This window comes from Gambusia affinis, linkage group LG10 (genome assembly GCF_019740435.1).
Source record: "Gambusia affinis linkage group LG10, SWU_Gaff_1.0, whole genome shotgun sequence".
NCBI lineage: Eukaryota > Metazoa > Chordata > Actinopteri > Cyprinodontiformes > Poeciliidae > Gambusia > Gambusia affinis.
In genome coordinates, this window is record NC_057877.1 from 11404249 (window position 1) to 11418680 (window position 14432).

The following is a 14432-nucleotide window of genomic DNA, read 5'->3' on the forward strand; positions in this document are numbered from 1 at the left end:
AGAAATCTAAAAGTGTATACTGGTGGAGACTTAAGAAACTGGAAGGAGCTGGTATGGTGGGAAACATTTGTTTCCGAGCCTACCTGAAAGGGAACACGACGGAAGGTGACGAAAATTATAAAATATAAACCCTGAACACAGACTTTCAGGCATAGCTTCCGCTTAAGCGGTTTGCCCAAATAGACCCATATATATAAAGTTAAAAAAAACACAACATTTTGAAGTTTAAAAACTATGAGTTTATGTTGAAATTATGATGAGGATTGTGAATGTGGCTAAAGTAAAATTACGCCTGAAAAACTAAGCTCGGGGGTAAAAATAACAAAACGGATGTTGTTGACGTTTCTTTCGGAGTAGTATCCGGTTAGGAAGACGGCTAGTTTCTGAGCGGAATCCTTGTACTCGGTGCATTTACTCACTTTATATTCCAAACGACACGGACCAGCTTCACAGTTTAACAACGTGGACGCTTATTTTCAATATGTTTAGTATTCCATATAAAGCTGTTGTCATTACTACGGTTCTTTATTAGCATAGCTAGCTAATTAAGCTCTGACAAGTGCTCGGCTGCTGACGAAAGACGAAATACTGTCAAGCGGAGGAAATAATCAACTAGTTTCTTTAAATGCTAACTCGCTGACAATGGGAACTTGTACTAATAGGACTCCCTGGCTTTATTTGGTATGGTTTTTGAATTATTTGATTAATCTTATTTGGTATAAGTGAAGCTTAACGGTTATAAAGATACCAAAAAGAACGCGGTACGCATTTATGTTTTTATCGTTGGCCTAAATTACTAAGAGATTAGATTATTTCTTTGTATACCGAACCATGGTTGTCAATGTCATATTTGGCTTCATTTAACTGAGTGGGTCTGCTTGAATGCGGTGTATGAAAGTCGGTCTCTTACTTGTCGCATGGGTTCAGGTGACAGCTTGGAAAGGCAAACAGGACCTGAAACTGCTTGCACTGCTCCGCCTCTCTTCTTTATTACTTTATAGAAACACCGTTCTTCCCAGCTTTCCGATTGCACTTAGTTGTTGGTAGCTGAAATTTACGAAGACACGAGGGTACTTAGATGTGCTTGAAAGGTGCCATGGTGTCCATTTGGATTAGAACAGTGGTAATGACTAAATATTTAACATAAACTGCAGCTGAGTGCACATTGCTGCGATCATCTCAACACATCACAACATGCCGCCTGTTTTGTGCCTGTTGATGCTCTTCGGAGCATTATGGACTTATGGAGGGGCTATGTCACGGGAAGAGAAACAAAAGTTTAGGTAAGTTACAGGAACACTGATTGTTGTATGAAAAAATAAAATAAAGCTGTTTAATCCTGCAGAATTTCGCTAATATTTGTGGTTTTGTCAAAGGAACCAAGTGGTAGAGATGTTTGACCATGCATATCAGAATTATATGGTAAGGTTTGGTCCTACTTTATTACCACCTTTCAAAAACAGTAAAGTATGAAGTGTGTGGCATGGAGTTCAAGGAATGTTTGTGTTTATTCTAGGACCATGCATACCCAGCAGACGAGCTGATGCCTCTGACTTGCAGAGGGAGAGTACGTGGCCTTGAACCCAGTCGAGGAGATGTGGATGATGCGCTTGGGAAGTAGGTGGCATTCTGCCTTTGCTGCCCCTTGGCCTTCATTGTTTTAATGGAAACAGTGATGCCGATATGGTCCCCCAGGGTCTAGCTTGTTTGCTCGCAAGCTGCAAATTTGGATAGAATCTCTATACACTTGGCATGCTTTTTTTTTTATAGTTTAACTGATTAAGAAAAGCATTGGAACTTATCTGGAAAAGTACAGTCAGAAAAATTATTTAATATAAAAAGAGCGGTAATGTGGGAGTAAAATGCAGAAATAATGTTGCGATATAATAAAGTTTGATGTTTCCTAAATGCAACAAAGAAGAGTTTAATTTGCGTTTGAACGGTTGGATGAACATGAGATGATGAGGAAATCTTTGTGAAGCACAGAAAATGAAGACAGGTTCTACCACTTTACATGAGATTCAGATCTGAAACTAAAATTATAATGTCCCTTTTACGTGTTTTATTTCAGGCAAAGCTTATATAGGTGTTATTTTTGTGTTTTGGCTAGATTGCAATGATAAGGGTGACATAGAGATGAGCTATTACTTTGTTGTTTTATTTTATCATGGAAAAAATAGCGCTTAATGAATTAGTCATGCTTTGATAATAATGATAAACACTTCAGTGTTGACGCTTGCAAAACCCTGAAACTAACAGCATGTTGGGAATTCTTATTTTTTTAAGCAATTTTCTCTCTGTTCATTCCTTGAGATCATCGTTAAAAGTTGGGTTTACTTTTCAAAATATAATTTAATTTCAACTGTCTTGTGAAGCTTGGCAGCTTTTTACTTTGTTCTTGGGTTTGTATGTACATTTTCTCTTGTCCTGCTGGCTACTTGTATGCTTTGTTTAAAAAACAAAAAACAAAACATACATAAAATAAATAAATCATTAAAATAGTTGGCAGTTCAGTTGCTCTACTAGATGTGACTATTGTAGTGAAGCGTCATTTTAAATAAAAAGAGTTAATTTTAATTTGAGATGTATGGCAACAAGTCGATGAATTTCAAATAACGTTTTTAATTGTCATTGCAATACATACTATAAAATGCAGTTATAAAATAAAGTAAACTTTTTATTTGCCATTTGAACAAAAGCACTCATTGACTTTCTTTTTTTTAAATGTGTGTTGCTTTATCTGCCAGGTTTTCTTTGACGCTAATAGACACCTTGGATACTTTGGTGGTGAGTATTGTTTCTTATGTTGTTAATATTTGGTAACCTTACGTGATAAAAATTTAGCAAATTAATTGGAAAACTGTTTGAGTATTGCAGGATTTTTTTTTTGCATAAGAATACCTACTGTGAAATTTAAACAAAAACTGTATTAGAATGGAGCAGTAATTCTATACAAAAAAATAATAATAATCCCCCAAATTTTTATATTTATCCAAATATAAAATTTAGATAAATATAAAGAGTGGGCAAAACCCAGTGTGAATATGTTTTATCCTAAAAGTCTGGTTAAAAGGAAATAATATTCAAAATAAGCCATTTCTTAATAATCGTGGTATTTTACATGTAACAAAATTGATCAAAGCAATCATAAATTACACATTCAGCAGAATTCAAATCCTGCTAGTTTCTCAGAGTTTTTTAAACTGAACTTTATACTGTCTTTAGGTCTGTAACTAAGGGTGATTTTGGGTTATTTCTGCAGCTCCTGAACAAGACGACAGAGTTTGAAGCCGCAGTGAGGAGAGTCTTGTCTGATGTGCGACTGGACAATGACATCGTGGTGTCCGTCTTTGAAACCAACATTCGAGTCCTTGGGTGAGAATCGATTGGTCTGCCTATGCACATTAAAGAAGAAAATTCTGTTGCGTTATTTATTTGAAATTATTGCAGAACTGAATATTTTAAACAGTGGATGTCAAATACAAAACTGAAGAGGCAGCGGCTTCTATTGTACTGATTTTTAACTGTGGTCCCACAGGGGTCTTCTTGGTGGTCATTCTATGGCTGTGATGCTGAAGGACGGAGGACGGCACATGCAGTGGTACCAAGACGAGCTCCTGCATATGGCCAAAGACTTGGGACTGCGACTACTGCCAGCCTTTAACACCAGCAGCGGCCTGCCTTATCCCAGGGTGAGATTCACTGTCATTCACTTTCATGAAGGGAGAATTTTGCAGTTTTTATTACAGCATGATAGTGGATAACAAAAAAGAAATCTTTTTGTGATTATTAGATAACGGCTCCATAAAGCAGTAATGATAATCTGTGTTGGAAGTAGTTGGTAATTCACTCCAAAAGTAACATTTTGAAATGCTCCTTTATCTACATTTGCATGGAGATCTGTCTCTATTCAAAACTTATTTGCATTTTCCACTTCGCTTCACAGACCACAGCTGCTGTAACTCTAAACACATCTTCGCGGTTGACTTGCTTCTGTGTGGAGTCTTGAAAGCCTTTTCTTAATTATCATTATTATTATTATTATTATTTTTTTTTTTTTTTGATTACAAGATAAACTTGAAGCATGGCGTCAGGGGTCCAGAGACGAGAACCGGTACAGAAACGGACACCTGCACGGCGTGCGCGGGCACCATGATCCTGGAGTTTGCTGCCTTAAGCCGCTTCACTGGGGACCCTGTGTTTGAGGTACAAGTTAATATTCATGAAAATGTTACGCATGATATCCAACCCATAAAATCCCCACAAACCCACTTAAACACTAATTTGAGTAAGAAACTGGTCTTATTAATAGAACACACGAAATGACCTTATGTAATGTTGTTTTATGATGGTAATGGATACACAAGTTTATGACGTGCGGAATAGATATTTGCACAGGCAGCACTGAAAAGCTGCACCCTTTATGTAACGCAGCTTCTATAATATCATGTTCGCAGGAGATTATGAAATAAGACGGAAATAAGCTATCTGTTGAAACTTAATACAGTTTTACCCAGATTGTACTTATTTTCACCCTAATCACACCCAATAATTAGGAAATATGCCTTCGTAAATCTGAAATCTGAAAATTGGCAGCTGCTGAACAAAATGACCTTTATTACGTAGCAGTGCATATTAGCATAAGTTCTAGATTTAGTTGCGTAAGATACATTTTCTAAAGTTTTAGGTTTGACTTGCACTCAAACTCTCAAAGAATGAACAAAAATATTGCAGCTTACATAATTCAGAGTAAAGCAAAAAAAGAACAAAAAGAACAGTAACTTGTATGAAACAAATTAATGAAAGCACACAAGCACCCACTCAGAAATAATAATAATAAAAAAACTTCTCGGAACTCCTGACTGTCTTGGGTGCAGTTGTTTGCTTAAATGCAGACGCATTTTTCACAGCAAATATTTGACTTCACGTAGTGCAGTTGGAAAAACAAATACTGCAGGTGTTACTAATAACACTCAAGCAGCATCTTGTCCTCTGTCTGTTTTGAACCGCCACCAAAATTTCTGTTGGCTTTGACCAACGCGACTTGTTGCAAGCAGAGCACACGACTTACAGCTGCTGTTCCAAAGCAATGGATTTAATTTAGGACTATCAGAAGAAGGCAGTTGAATACAAATGTTTGAAGAACTGAGAGGTTAGACTGTTTTGTCTTTAGTCATAAAAAATGAAAACCTTCCATCAGTTATTTCTTTACTTGCCAGTTATGTACTACCTTGTGATGGTTGGTTACATAAAATCTAAACAATATACTTTTAAAGTTTGTGATTGCAACTATAGCTGAAACTATTAATCAGATAAATTGTGATGAATCAATTGTCGAAATATTCGTCAACTAATTTAGCAGTCTGTTATACTGGAATACGCAGAGTAAAAAAAGGGTATTTACTGAATGAACAACATGGTCAGTGTAATAAATAAAACAAAACTGTACAACTGTGCAATGTAGGAAGTTTTATTTCATCTACAGATAATTAGTTTTGCTCCAAATTATCAAGCTTACACTGAAGGAATACTACGTTATTGCAGTTTCTTAATGATATGTTCCTTTTCTTATTAAAAAAAAGGAATTGAGTTCATGTAAATGCATCTTTTATTGTATTTCAATTTTTGTATGATAGTCAAAAAGAAATATCTGCTGAAAGTGCCAATTCTTTGATCTGATTAATCGTTGAAATAATTGACAGAATAATAAATTACTAAAATAATCATTAGTTGCATCCCTAATTGTAACATAAATAGTGAAAAAGTTCAAGGTATGCATACTTTTGCTAGGCAGACTATTTTGTTGTTTCGGCCGTTGACTGATTAATTTCCGTGGTGCGGCAGTAAACTGCTGAACAAGCACTTTAGTCAGTCGGTAATTCATTCACAGCAGAGATCTGCTGTAGATTTTGGATTTATAGTAACTTATTCTTCACGCGCTGACAGGACCATGCTCGGAGGGCGCTGGACTTTCTGTGGGAGAAGAGGCAGAGAAACAGCAACCTGGTGGGAACGACCATCAACATCCACTCAGGAGAGTGGGTCAGGAGAGGTGAGATGATACTGAGTGTGGGGATGGGACTGAGTTGCAGACTAGTCATAGAGGAAAGGTTTAGCTTTCTGGTAAATTAAAAAGCAGATTAAAGATTTGAGTTGCTTTGAGAAAGTTAAAGGTCGGATGAGCACAAACAGACGACCTTCCTTCATGATTTTTGTATCTTGCATTGAAAATCCCTTTGAAAGCTGCCTTTTTCTTGCAGACAGCGGAGTCGGAGCTGGAATAGACTCGTACTATGAATACCTGCTAAAGGCCTACATCCTCCTGGGAGATGACCTGTTTCTGCAGCGTTTTAATATCGTGAGGGCACACACACATGCACACACACCGTTGAGTAAATCGATTCCTCCTCTATCCTCAGAACATTTTGTCATAAGAGCATCCCACACATACTGACGCAATGCCATGCTTTTAAGCTTCTCTCTCAGGTCCTAAATAATTTTCCTCACCCTGCTTTTAAGGTCCCAGACATAATCTATCGATCTGCTTTGTATAATGAGTGATGTGAAGGTTCATGAACACATCCATTTATCCAATGTGAGAAGAGTTTTAGTGGTCTGATGTGAGAGTTTTCCCTCTTCTGTATTATTTTTCAGTAATGTGATTGGAAAATTTGATTCAAAGTAAACCTGTAGACAGATGTTTGTCATGCCCAATCAAACAGTATTGGTTTTCCAGCATTAAGCTCTTAGTGAATAATACATTTCTTATTGATTAGTTTTTACTTAGGATGAAATATTTAATGAAGCAGGGAAGGCTTAACGTCGCAATTTTAAGGGCGTTAAAATTAGTCTGTGAATGTTCATCTTCATACTCCATGTATTCTCTTTCAATATTCCATTTCTCCTTCACACCTCCCATGTAGCACTATGCATCCATTATGAAGTACATCAGCCAGCCTCCTCTGCTGCTGGACGTCCACATCCACAAACCCCTGCTTCCTGCTCGCACCTGGATGGACTCTCTGCTGGCCTTCTTCCCTGGACTTCAGGTCCGACTCGAACCCGTTCTGCCGAATAGATCAGGTCGTCTTTTAGGTCTTTTGGCGTTTCATCGACATGATATACGTTGCGTGTGTTTCAGGTGTTGAAGGGAGATATCCGTCCTGCGATCGAGACTCATGAGATGTTGTACCAAGTTACCAAAAAACACAACTTCCTCCCAGAGGTAATCTGCTTCACTCCGTCAGGCACTGCGTGCTGGTTTCGAATGCTGCCTCAAATGAAAGAATCGAGTTATCACTTGCGGCCTGCGCAGGCTGACCTGTTCAGGAAAGCAGCTCTTATTGCACGAGCCCATTTAGAAAGCCAGAAACCCAACTCTAAAATAAACCTCTGCTGATTATCCGCAGATTATGTGAACAGGCAAGGAACAGTGTCTTGCACTCACTAACCTTCAGTCACATTTCATCATATAATACCCATAAATCTCTGTGTATTTCGTTTAGGATTCAAGTACAAAATTGTGAAGGGAAAAGAAACGATTCATTGTCCTCACAACATTTTTGAAAAGACAAATGTGAAAATAATCAGTTTGAAAATAAAGAGTCCTCACAGTGTGATGCTGCGACTGCCATGTTTCTTTGAGCATATCCTTTGATATGCTGAATTGATGTAGATAAACCCCTCTTAATGAAATGTTAGGATATCTATTTTAATGTTTACCATTAAGTCATATATGTGCTTCAATAAATCAACACTAAACAGATGGAATTGCAAACGGGAAACTCGTTATTACCATCACTGCGTTTTTGTATTCATGAAGCAATATCCCCAGCTTTCAATATCTTACAGAGATCTGTACAATTCATCATCATAAAATGCAAAGAATACGACTAAACTGCAGGTCTATCGAGACGTGACCATCCAACTTTCTGAGTGTATGTTGCAGTTTCATCTACCGGTCTCATTCTCTTTACTGTGCTGACCGCTGCACCCTCCACTGTCCGTCCTCAGGCCTTCACTACTGACTTCAGGGTGCACTGGGCTCAGCATCCCTTGAGGCCTGAATTCGCCGAGAGCACCTACTTCCTTTACAAGGTGATTTACCAAACGACTGCCTTAGTGCTGTGTTTTCGCTTCCCTGAGGGAAATATCTATTACCATGCATCATTTTTGTGATTTACTCCACCTCAAGCAGCAAAGAAAAAATGTTTTCCTAAGACTGTGCTCAACTGGAGCAGCTTCCACAGCTGATATACTGACTTTTCCCAACTTGTTTCCTCCCATTTCCACCAGGCCACAGGAGACCCTTACTACCTGGAGGCAGGACGCACCATCCTGGACAACCTCAACCGCTTTGCTCGGGTTCCTTGCGGTTTTGCTGCTATGAAGGATGTGCGCACTGGGAGCCACGAAGACCGGTAAGTCCAAACAGATTCACGTTTTTTGTTTGTTTGTTTTTTTTGCAATGACAATAAACTGAATAGAAGTGGTTACAATATTTAGATATGACTATTATTTGTATGACAATACTTATCAAGGGGTATTTATGATATCCAATTGTGGTTATTGTGCTGCAAGCAAATTGTAGTTCAAGGAACTAGATCCTGCTTTATGCTTCACACCCCGTTTGTTTCTTTTCAGAATGGACTCGTTTTTCCTTGCCGAGATGTTTAAATACCTCTTCCTGCTGTTTGCTGAGGCAGAAGACATTCCCTTTGATGTGGAAGACTACGTCTTCACAACTGAGGCTCACTTACTGCCCCTGTCTCTCTCTACGGCTCCTAACACCTCATCCATTCCCTCAAACAAAACGGTAACTTAAAGAATATGTAAAATCACAGAAACTTTGACGGAAGCATCGCCGCGCCACCAGTAATGGCAAGGCCTTTGTCGACATTTCAGTCTGATGAGGAGCTGGATGACTCCAACTTTGACTGGACGTGTCCCAACACCCGGCTCCTGTTTCCCGACCCTGCCTTTCCTCGCAGCCTAAGAGAACCAATTCGAAGTGCCGTCGACAAGAGCTGTCCCCGTCCTGCCCCGTACAGGTATGCAAACGTACAGGTTGAACCGGCTCCTGGCCCTGCTCATATTGGGTTACTGTGTTAGCTGCATCACTCTTTTTCTGCTCCTGTTATAATAGCATTAATGTTTCCCATATAACCCTGTCACAGTAAGCAATAAATGAATTAATTGCATGATAAATTAGAAATGAAAATTGGACAGCAGTCGTTTAAGAGATGTCCCACTTTAAAAGCTGGCATTTTCAGATACAATACTAACATTGGGCATCCACTACGACCCTCCGCCACCTTTTCCTGTTTTTCCCATCTAAGCTGAATGATTGTTTCCTGAAATACAATTTCGATTACAGAGACTTTATAATCCACTTTAATTATTGTCGCTTTGCATTTCTTTGTTTTTGGATGTTTAAAATATCTTCTAGTTCCAGTGTAAATGTTCTTTAGAAATGAATGCTTTATGCTTATCTTTAAGTAGGCATGCTTGCTTTAATAAGCCATTATTATTATTATATTAGTTGAAAATATAATGATCAACAATACAATCGTTTATTGCAACAATTTCTGGGACAATTTATTGTCCAGCAGTACTTGTTGTCGTGTCAGGCCTCGTAATATAGAAGTAAATATTCATTTTATCATTTATCCTTTACTCCCTTTTAGGGAACCTGGAATGGGTCGTCCTCCCCTGAGGGCTCAGGACTTTATGGCGAACAACCCCGAACATCTGGAGCTGCTTCGACGGATGGGAGTCAGTCTCATCCACCTGAAAGACGGCAGGGTGCAGCTGGTCCAGCATGCTACACAGGTTAACACTGCAGCAAGAAGACACAGCAGATAGCTGATTCCAATTAAAGCTAGCGTACAGTTTATCCGTTTACTCCTGGCAGATAGAATTGTATCACACCTCTGTTATTTTTGCCGTCTTCCTGGCTGAATCCTTTAACGACGGCTGTCTCCTCTCCCACTCTGTCGCACCTACACTTAGGCTGTGAGCGCGGTAGCAGCAGAGGACGGGGTGCGTTTCATGCAGGAGATGATGGAGCTGTCGAGCCAGCAGCAGAAGGAGCAGCTGCCTCCCAGAGCCATCCAGATCGTCTCCCATCCGTTCTTTGGTAGAGTGGTGCTGACTGCGGGACCGGCGCAGTTTGGCACCGACCTCTCCAAAAGTTCCACAGGGGTAAGTTTTTCTGTCTGCCAAAGGTGTAAATAAATGTTTCCCTGTTTTTAGTTTGGTTTTTGTTATTTTCCATTACTTGAACGAAAAACAACAACATTCCGAGCAGTAAATAAGCCAAAACTGTAGTTGGAGTAGTTTGATGAAAGATAAATCATACATAGTCTGCCCCTTCACACAGAAGTCAATGTACTATACCAAAAGCAATTGGTTGATTTTTCATATATTTTATATATATTTTAAGCCACAAAATGTTTATTTTGTTTATTTATTGTTTATTTTTTTATTAAAAAAATGAGATTTGAGCTATTTGTTTATCTGTATCTAATATATTTCTATCATTGAATAAAAAGGCTTAATTCTTTTTGCAGAACGTGGCAATTTTTTAAATGCAATAAATCAATTAATTGTCAGAATAGTCTATAAAATAATCAATTACTTTTATATGTATTTATATATTTATATAGAGAGAGAAAGAAAAGGAGGGACGGATAGATAACTAGATAGATATGTTTTGTTTTTGTTTTACTTTAAGACGAGAATCAACACAAATTAGTGCATTAACTTTAAAATGGAAGGAAAATGACACAATTACAAGAAAATACAACGCTATGACAATATAATGCACATCACACTTCAATTATTACTCCATATCATAAAATTCTCATACATGACATGAGGTTTGTGGGTTTGCTTTTGCAAAATATGTCACACTTAGAGAGATGCTTGTACTTTATTTGACATCGCGTGCTTTAGCTGGGCTCTTTTCGTGTTTCGTGCAGGTGCGAGGCTTCGTGACTGTGGCCGAGCCGTACAGCGGCTGCAGCGAGATCACCAACGGCGAGTACGTCCAGGGCCACATCGCCTTGCTGCAGCGCGGTCAGTGCATGTTTGCAGAGAAGGCCCGGAACATCCAGAGGGCCGGCGCCATCGGAGGCATAGTCATCGGTCAGTGCGGACAGCAAGCTGCCCGAGACAGATGCTGAATACTCTGTGACTAAATTAGTGAGCAATAACTGGATTAACTTTGAAGACATCCAGTCTGGTAGGCCGCTCCACCCGACATAATGGCTTAGCCTTTAAACAGAGCTTTGTGGGAACAACAGGGCTTTATTAAGCTTCCTTGTATATTTATGACATTTTCAGTAAGGGTTATATATTTCCTTTTTAATATAAGAGTGCTTTAATAAGTGCAGTAAAATTTTAAAAAGCATATGGTTTGGTAAAGCTGTGCCTCACTAACTTGTGTTTTCGCTTTCAGATGACAACGAAGGCAGCAGCAGCGACACGGCTCCTCTGTTCCAGATGGCCGGAGACGGCCGCAGCACGGACGACATCACGCTGCCCCTCCTCTTCCTGTTTCATAAGGAGGGGAACATCCTGCTGGAGGCACTGAAGGAGTACAGAGAGGTGGAGGTGTTGCTGAGCGACAAAGCCAGAGACAGAGGTGTGACAATATTCCTTCTCTTGAGCCCCAAACTTCACATCTCGCTCATTACAGGTCTGATCACATCACTGTGCTCCAGCCTCATTATGTGTTTAGCTGTGTAAAACAAAACAAAACAAAACATGGGGTGTAAATGATTTAGGGATTTATTCAAAGGCACCCACCACCTGCAGTTATAACGAGACATGGTGGAGCAGATTCATCACCTCATATCCAAGTCTTTTTCTGATTATTTTTTTCCACTATTTCTTGTAACCTTACCTTTTTTTCCTTCTACTTGTTTTCCGTTCCTTACTTGCTGCCTTCACTCCTATTGATGAGCAGCAGCCATATTCAAAGGTAAACCTCTTCCTGGGAGCCTGATTGAGGGCAGTAAGTAATCTCTTCTTTTCCCACTTTCTTTGTCTGTTCCTCTCCTCCAAGTTGAATTGGAAAGTTTGCATCCATATATCCATATAAACTGATATGTCAGTTTTTGGTGTTTATAATTAATATGAAACTGGCTGAACAAACCCAGATCAGTCATGATCATAACCTGAAAACAGAAGCATCCATCCATGTATCTGTCCATCCGTCTGTCCATCCATTCATTTCTTTTACCTATGCATCCATTCTTCCTCCCTTCGTTCCTCCCTTCATCAACGAATGGGTTGCCTGGATATTTGAGTGTAATAAAAATGTGAAATGAAATTGGTGTAGGATTTGGAAATCAGCGTTGGTGATTCCTGTCTGTATCCATCTGCGCCCTGACCACAGTCAGAAGCTGTAGTTGTTGCTGTCGTACTGAGTGTTATTTATTTAAAAGTGAAAACTGCTTCTTAAACTCAGTTACAATCAGCTGTATTTTTAGAATCAGGACAAAACACTCCTGCCAGCTTTAGTTAAAAATTCACAGTGCTTCCCCCCCTCCGCCCCCCCATTTATCAGTTGGCTCTCAGTTTGGCTGCACAGCTATGTGAGGAAGGCTATATCCTGCAGGAAACATGACTCACGATCAGCACCATGCTGTTTGAGTTGACAGCCTCTTTATAAAAACTGTTCTATTTTTGACCTGGAATGGAAGCATGTGTGGATTACTGGCAGAAAAAGACACATTGTATGTTACTTGTACGCATTTTTATGCAAAACGCCTCATCTCACATCCGCGCTTCCTCCCTAGGTGTGGGTGTGCAAGAAGAGGAGGAGGACTGTCAAACCGAGGCAACGACTCCCACTTCATTTGAACCTGTTAGCCAGTCGCAAATGACCACAGAGGAGTTGGATCAATCGGCTCCTGAGGAAGTTTCTCCTGCTCGGGAGGAGGTAAGTCCTGCAGCGGAAGTCATAAAAGAAGAGGAGGAAAAAGCCGTAGATCCACAGGCGGAAGCGGCTCAGCCTAAAGAGGAGAGAGACTCTGAGAAGACGGAAGAGCCTCGAGGCGACACGGACTCCAGCAGCCAGTCAGTGGATGAGCTGCTGGCTGATTGGCGGGAAGACTTGGAGGCTTTCAAGCAGATGGAGAAGGATGAGCTCTGACAGTCGTTAGACACATATTTGCTCTTTAACTGTGGGCTGTGTAGGGAGAGGAGATGGGACATTCACACAGAGGGAGCTGTCTTAAAAGGTTTATTTGACCCTCTGCGAAAGGTTTTACCTTCAAAGGCAGCAACCCTGGCTGTAACTGTGGGAGTCATTTGGTAGATAATGAGTTAAGAGACCATGGATCTTACCTCCCTTTCCGAAACAATTTCTGTCTGTGCGTTCTTTTGTTTTTTAATGACTCGGACCAGATTGCTTGAAACTATACGTAACTGTGCTGTATTTTCCAATCTGTTTCTTCCTACTCTTGTTTTTCCTGTCTATGCATTTCTGACCATTTTTACTCAGTTGAACTTCCTTCTCAGTAGTAAATCCATTGACCAACTGATTCTATTTGAAAGTGCAGATTACATGTGATTTAACATTCAATGTTTTGATTTTGGGGGCTGATCACAGACTTTCATTAGAATAAATATATATATATATATATATATTATGGGGGAAGATTGGTAAGATAAATATATTTTTATGGTTGTATGTCTGACAAAAGATCCCAAAACATTTCTGGAGTATATATACAGTATATACCTCCAAACAGAAACAACATTCTCTGGACCACATTGGAGCAAAACACGCTCTCTGCGTTAAAGCGCAACCACAGGCCGCCACTGGAGGGCGCTGGAAGAACTGATTCTTATTCTGGACTCTGGAAGAAGCAGAGATCAATGAGTTGACAGGATGGGATTCAATAAAGATCGAAAACTAAGTTGTCTTAATCTTTTGAGCTCATTGTGTTTTTCAGTGAAACCTTTTACTCAGTTTGCTGCTTGAGATTGTTTGGAAAATTCCTTTTAAATGTGAATAATTACACATTAGGGAGAGGGCATGGCTGAAACCAAGTAGGTGGAAAAAGCTGTCATAAATCCGAGAAATAATAGCGAGCACATCTTGACATCAAAATAATGGGAATGTTTGAGTCAAGGCTGAAGGCTTTCAAATCGCTTCTTTCCGACATACGTTTCTATAAACAGTGGGCGAACGCCCACATCAAATCACTTGACTCAACATGACACACATGTAATTGGAAAATTCTCAGTATGCTCCATAGCATTACGGTCTTATGAAAGACTGCTGAAAAATGAATGCTAAATAATAATAAAAAAAAATATTGCTGTAATCTTACCTTTCTGTGAATTTCTATAGATTTACATCAAAATACTGTTGAAATAAACATAAATAGGAAGTGAGTTTATATCTTAGAGATTAT

The 14432-nt window shown here is 39.4% G+C and overlaps 1 protein-coding gene across 2 annotated transcripts; it reads left to right on the forward strand.

Annotated features, from left to right (window-relative positions):
* The first annotated feature begins 342 nt into the window (after positions 1–342).
* On the forward strand, positions 343–13638 carry edem3 (ER degradation enhancer, mannosidase alpha-like 3). Of its 2 annotated transcripts, XM_044128661.1 has the most exons (21): positions 343–1283; positions 1377–1422; positions 1517–1617; positions 2748–2787; positions 3263–3375; positions 3539–3692; positions 4072–4206; positions 5947–6052; positions 6261–6358; positions 6924–7049; positions 7142–7225; positions 8014–8097; positions 8296–8420; positions 8644–8815; positions 8905–9050; positions 9687–9831; positions 10012–10203; positions 10983–11148; positions 11462–11647; positions 11972–12019; positions 12807–13638. In XM_044128661.1, exons 1-21 carry the CDS (start codon positions 1195–1197, stop codon positions 13160–13162), a joined length of 2712 nt encoding a protein of 903 aa, XP_043984596.1. In that variant the 5' UTR covers positions 343–1194; the 3' UTR covers positions 13163–13638. The 2 variants fall into 2 exon arrangements, with proteins under 2 accessions (XP_043984596.1, XP_043984597.1); XM_044128662.1 differs by lacking the exon at positions 11972–12019 and having other exon boundaries at positions 345–1283.
* The last annotated feature ends 794 nt before the right edge of the window (positions 13639–14432 follow it).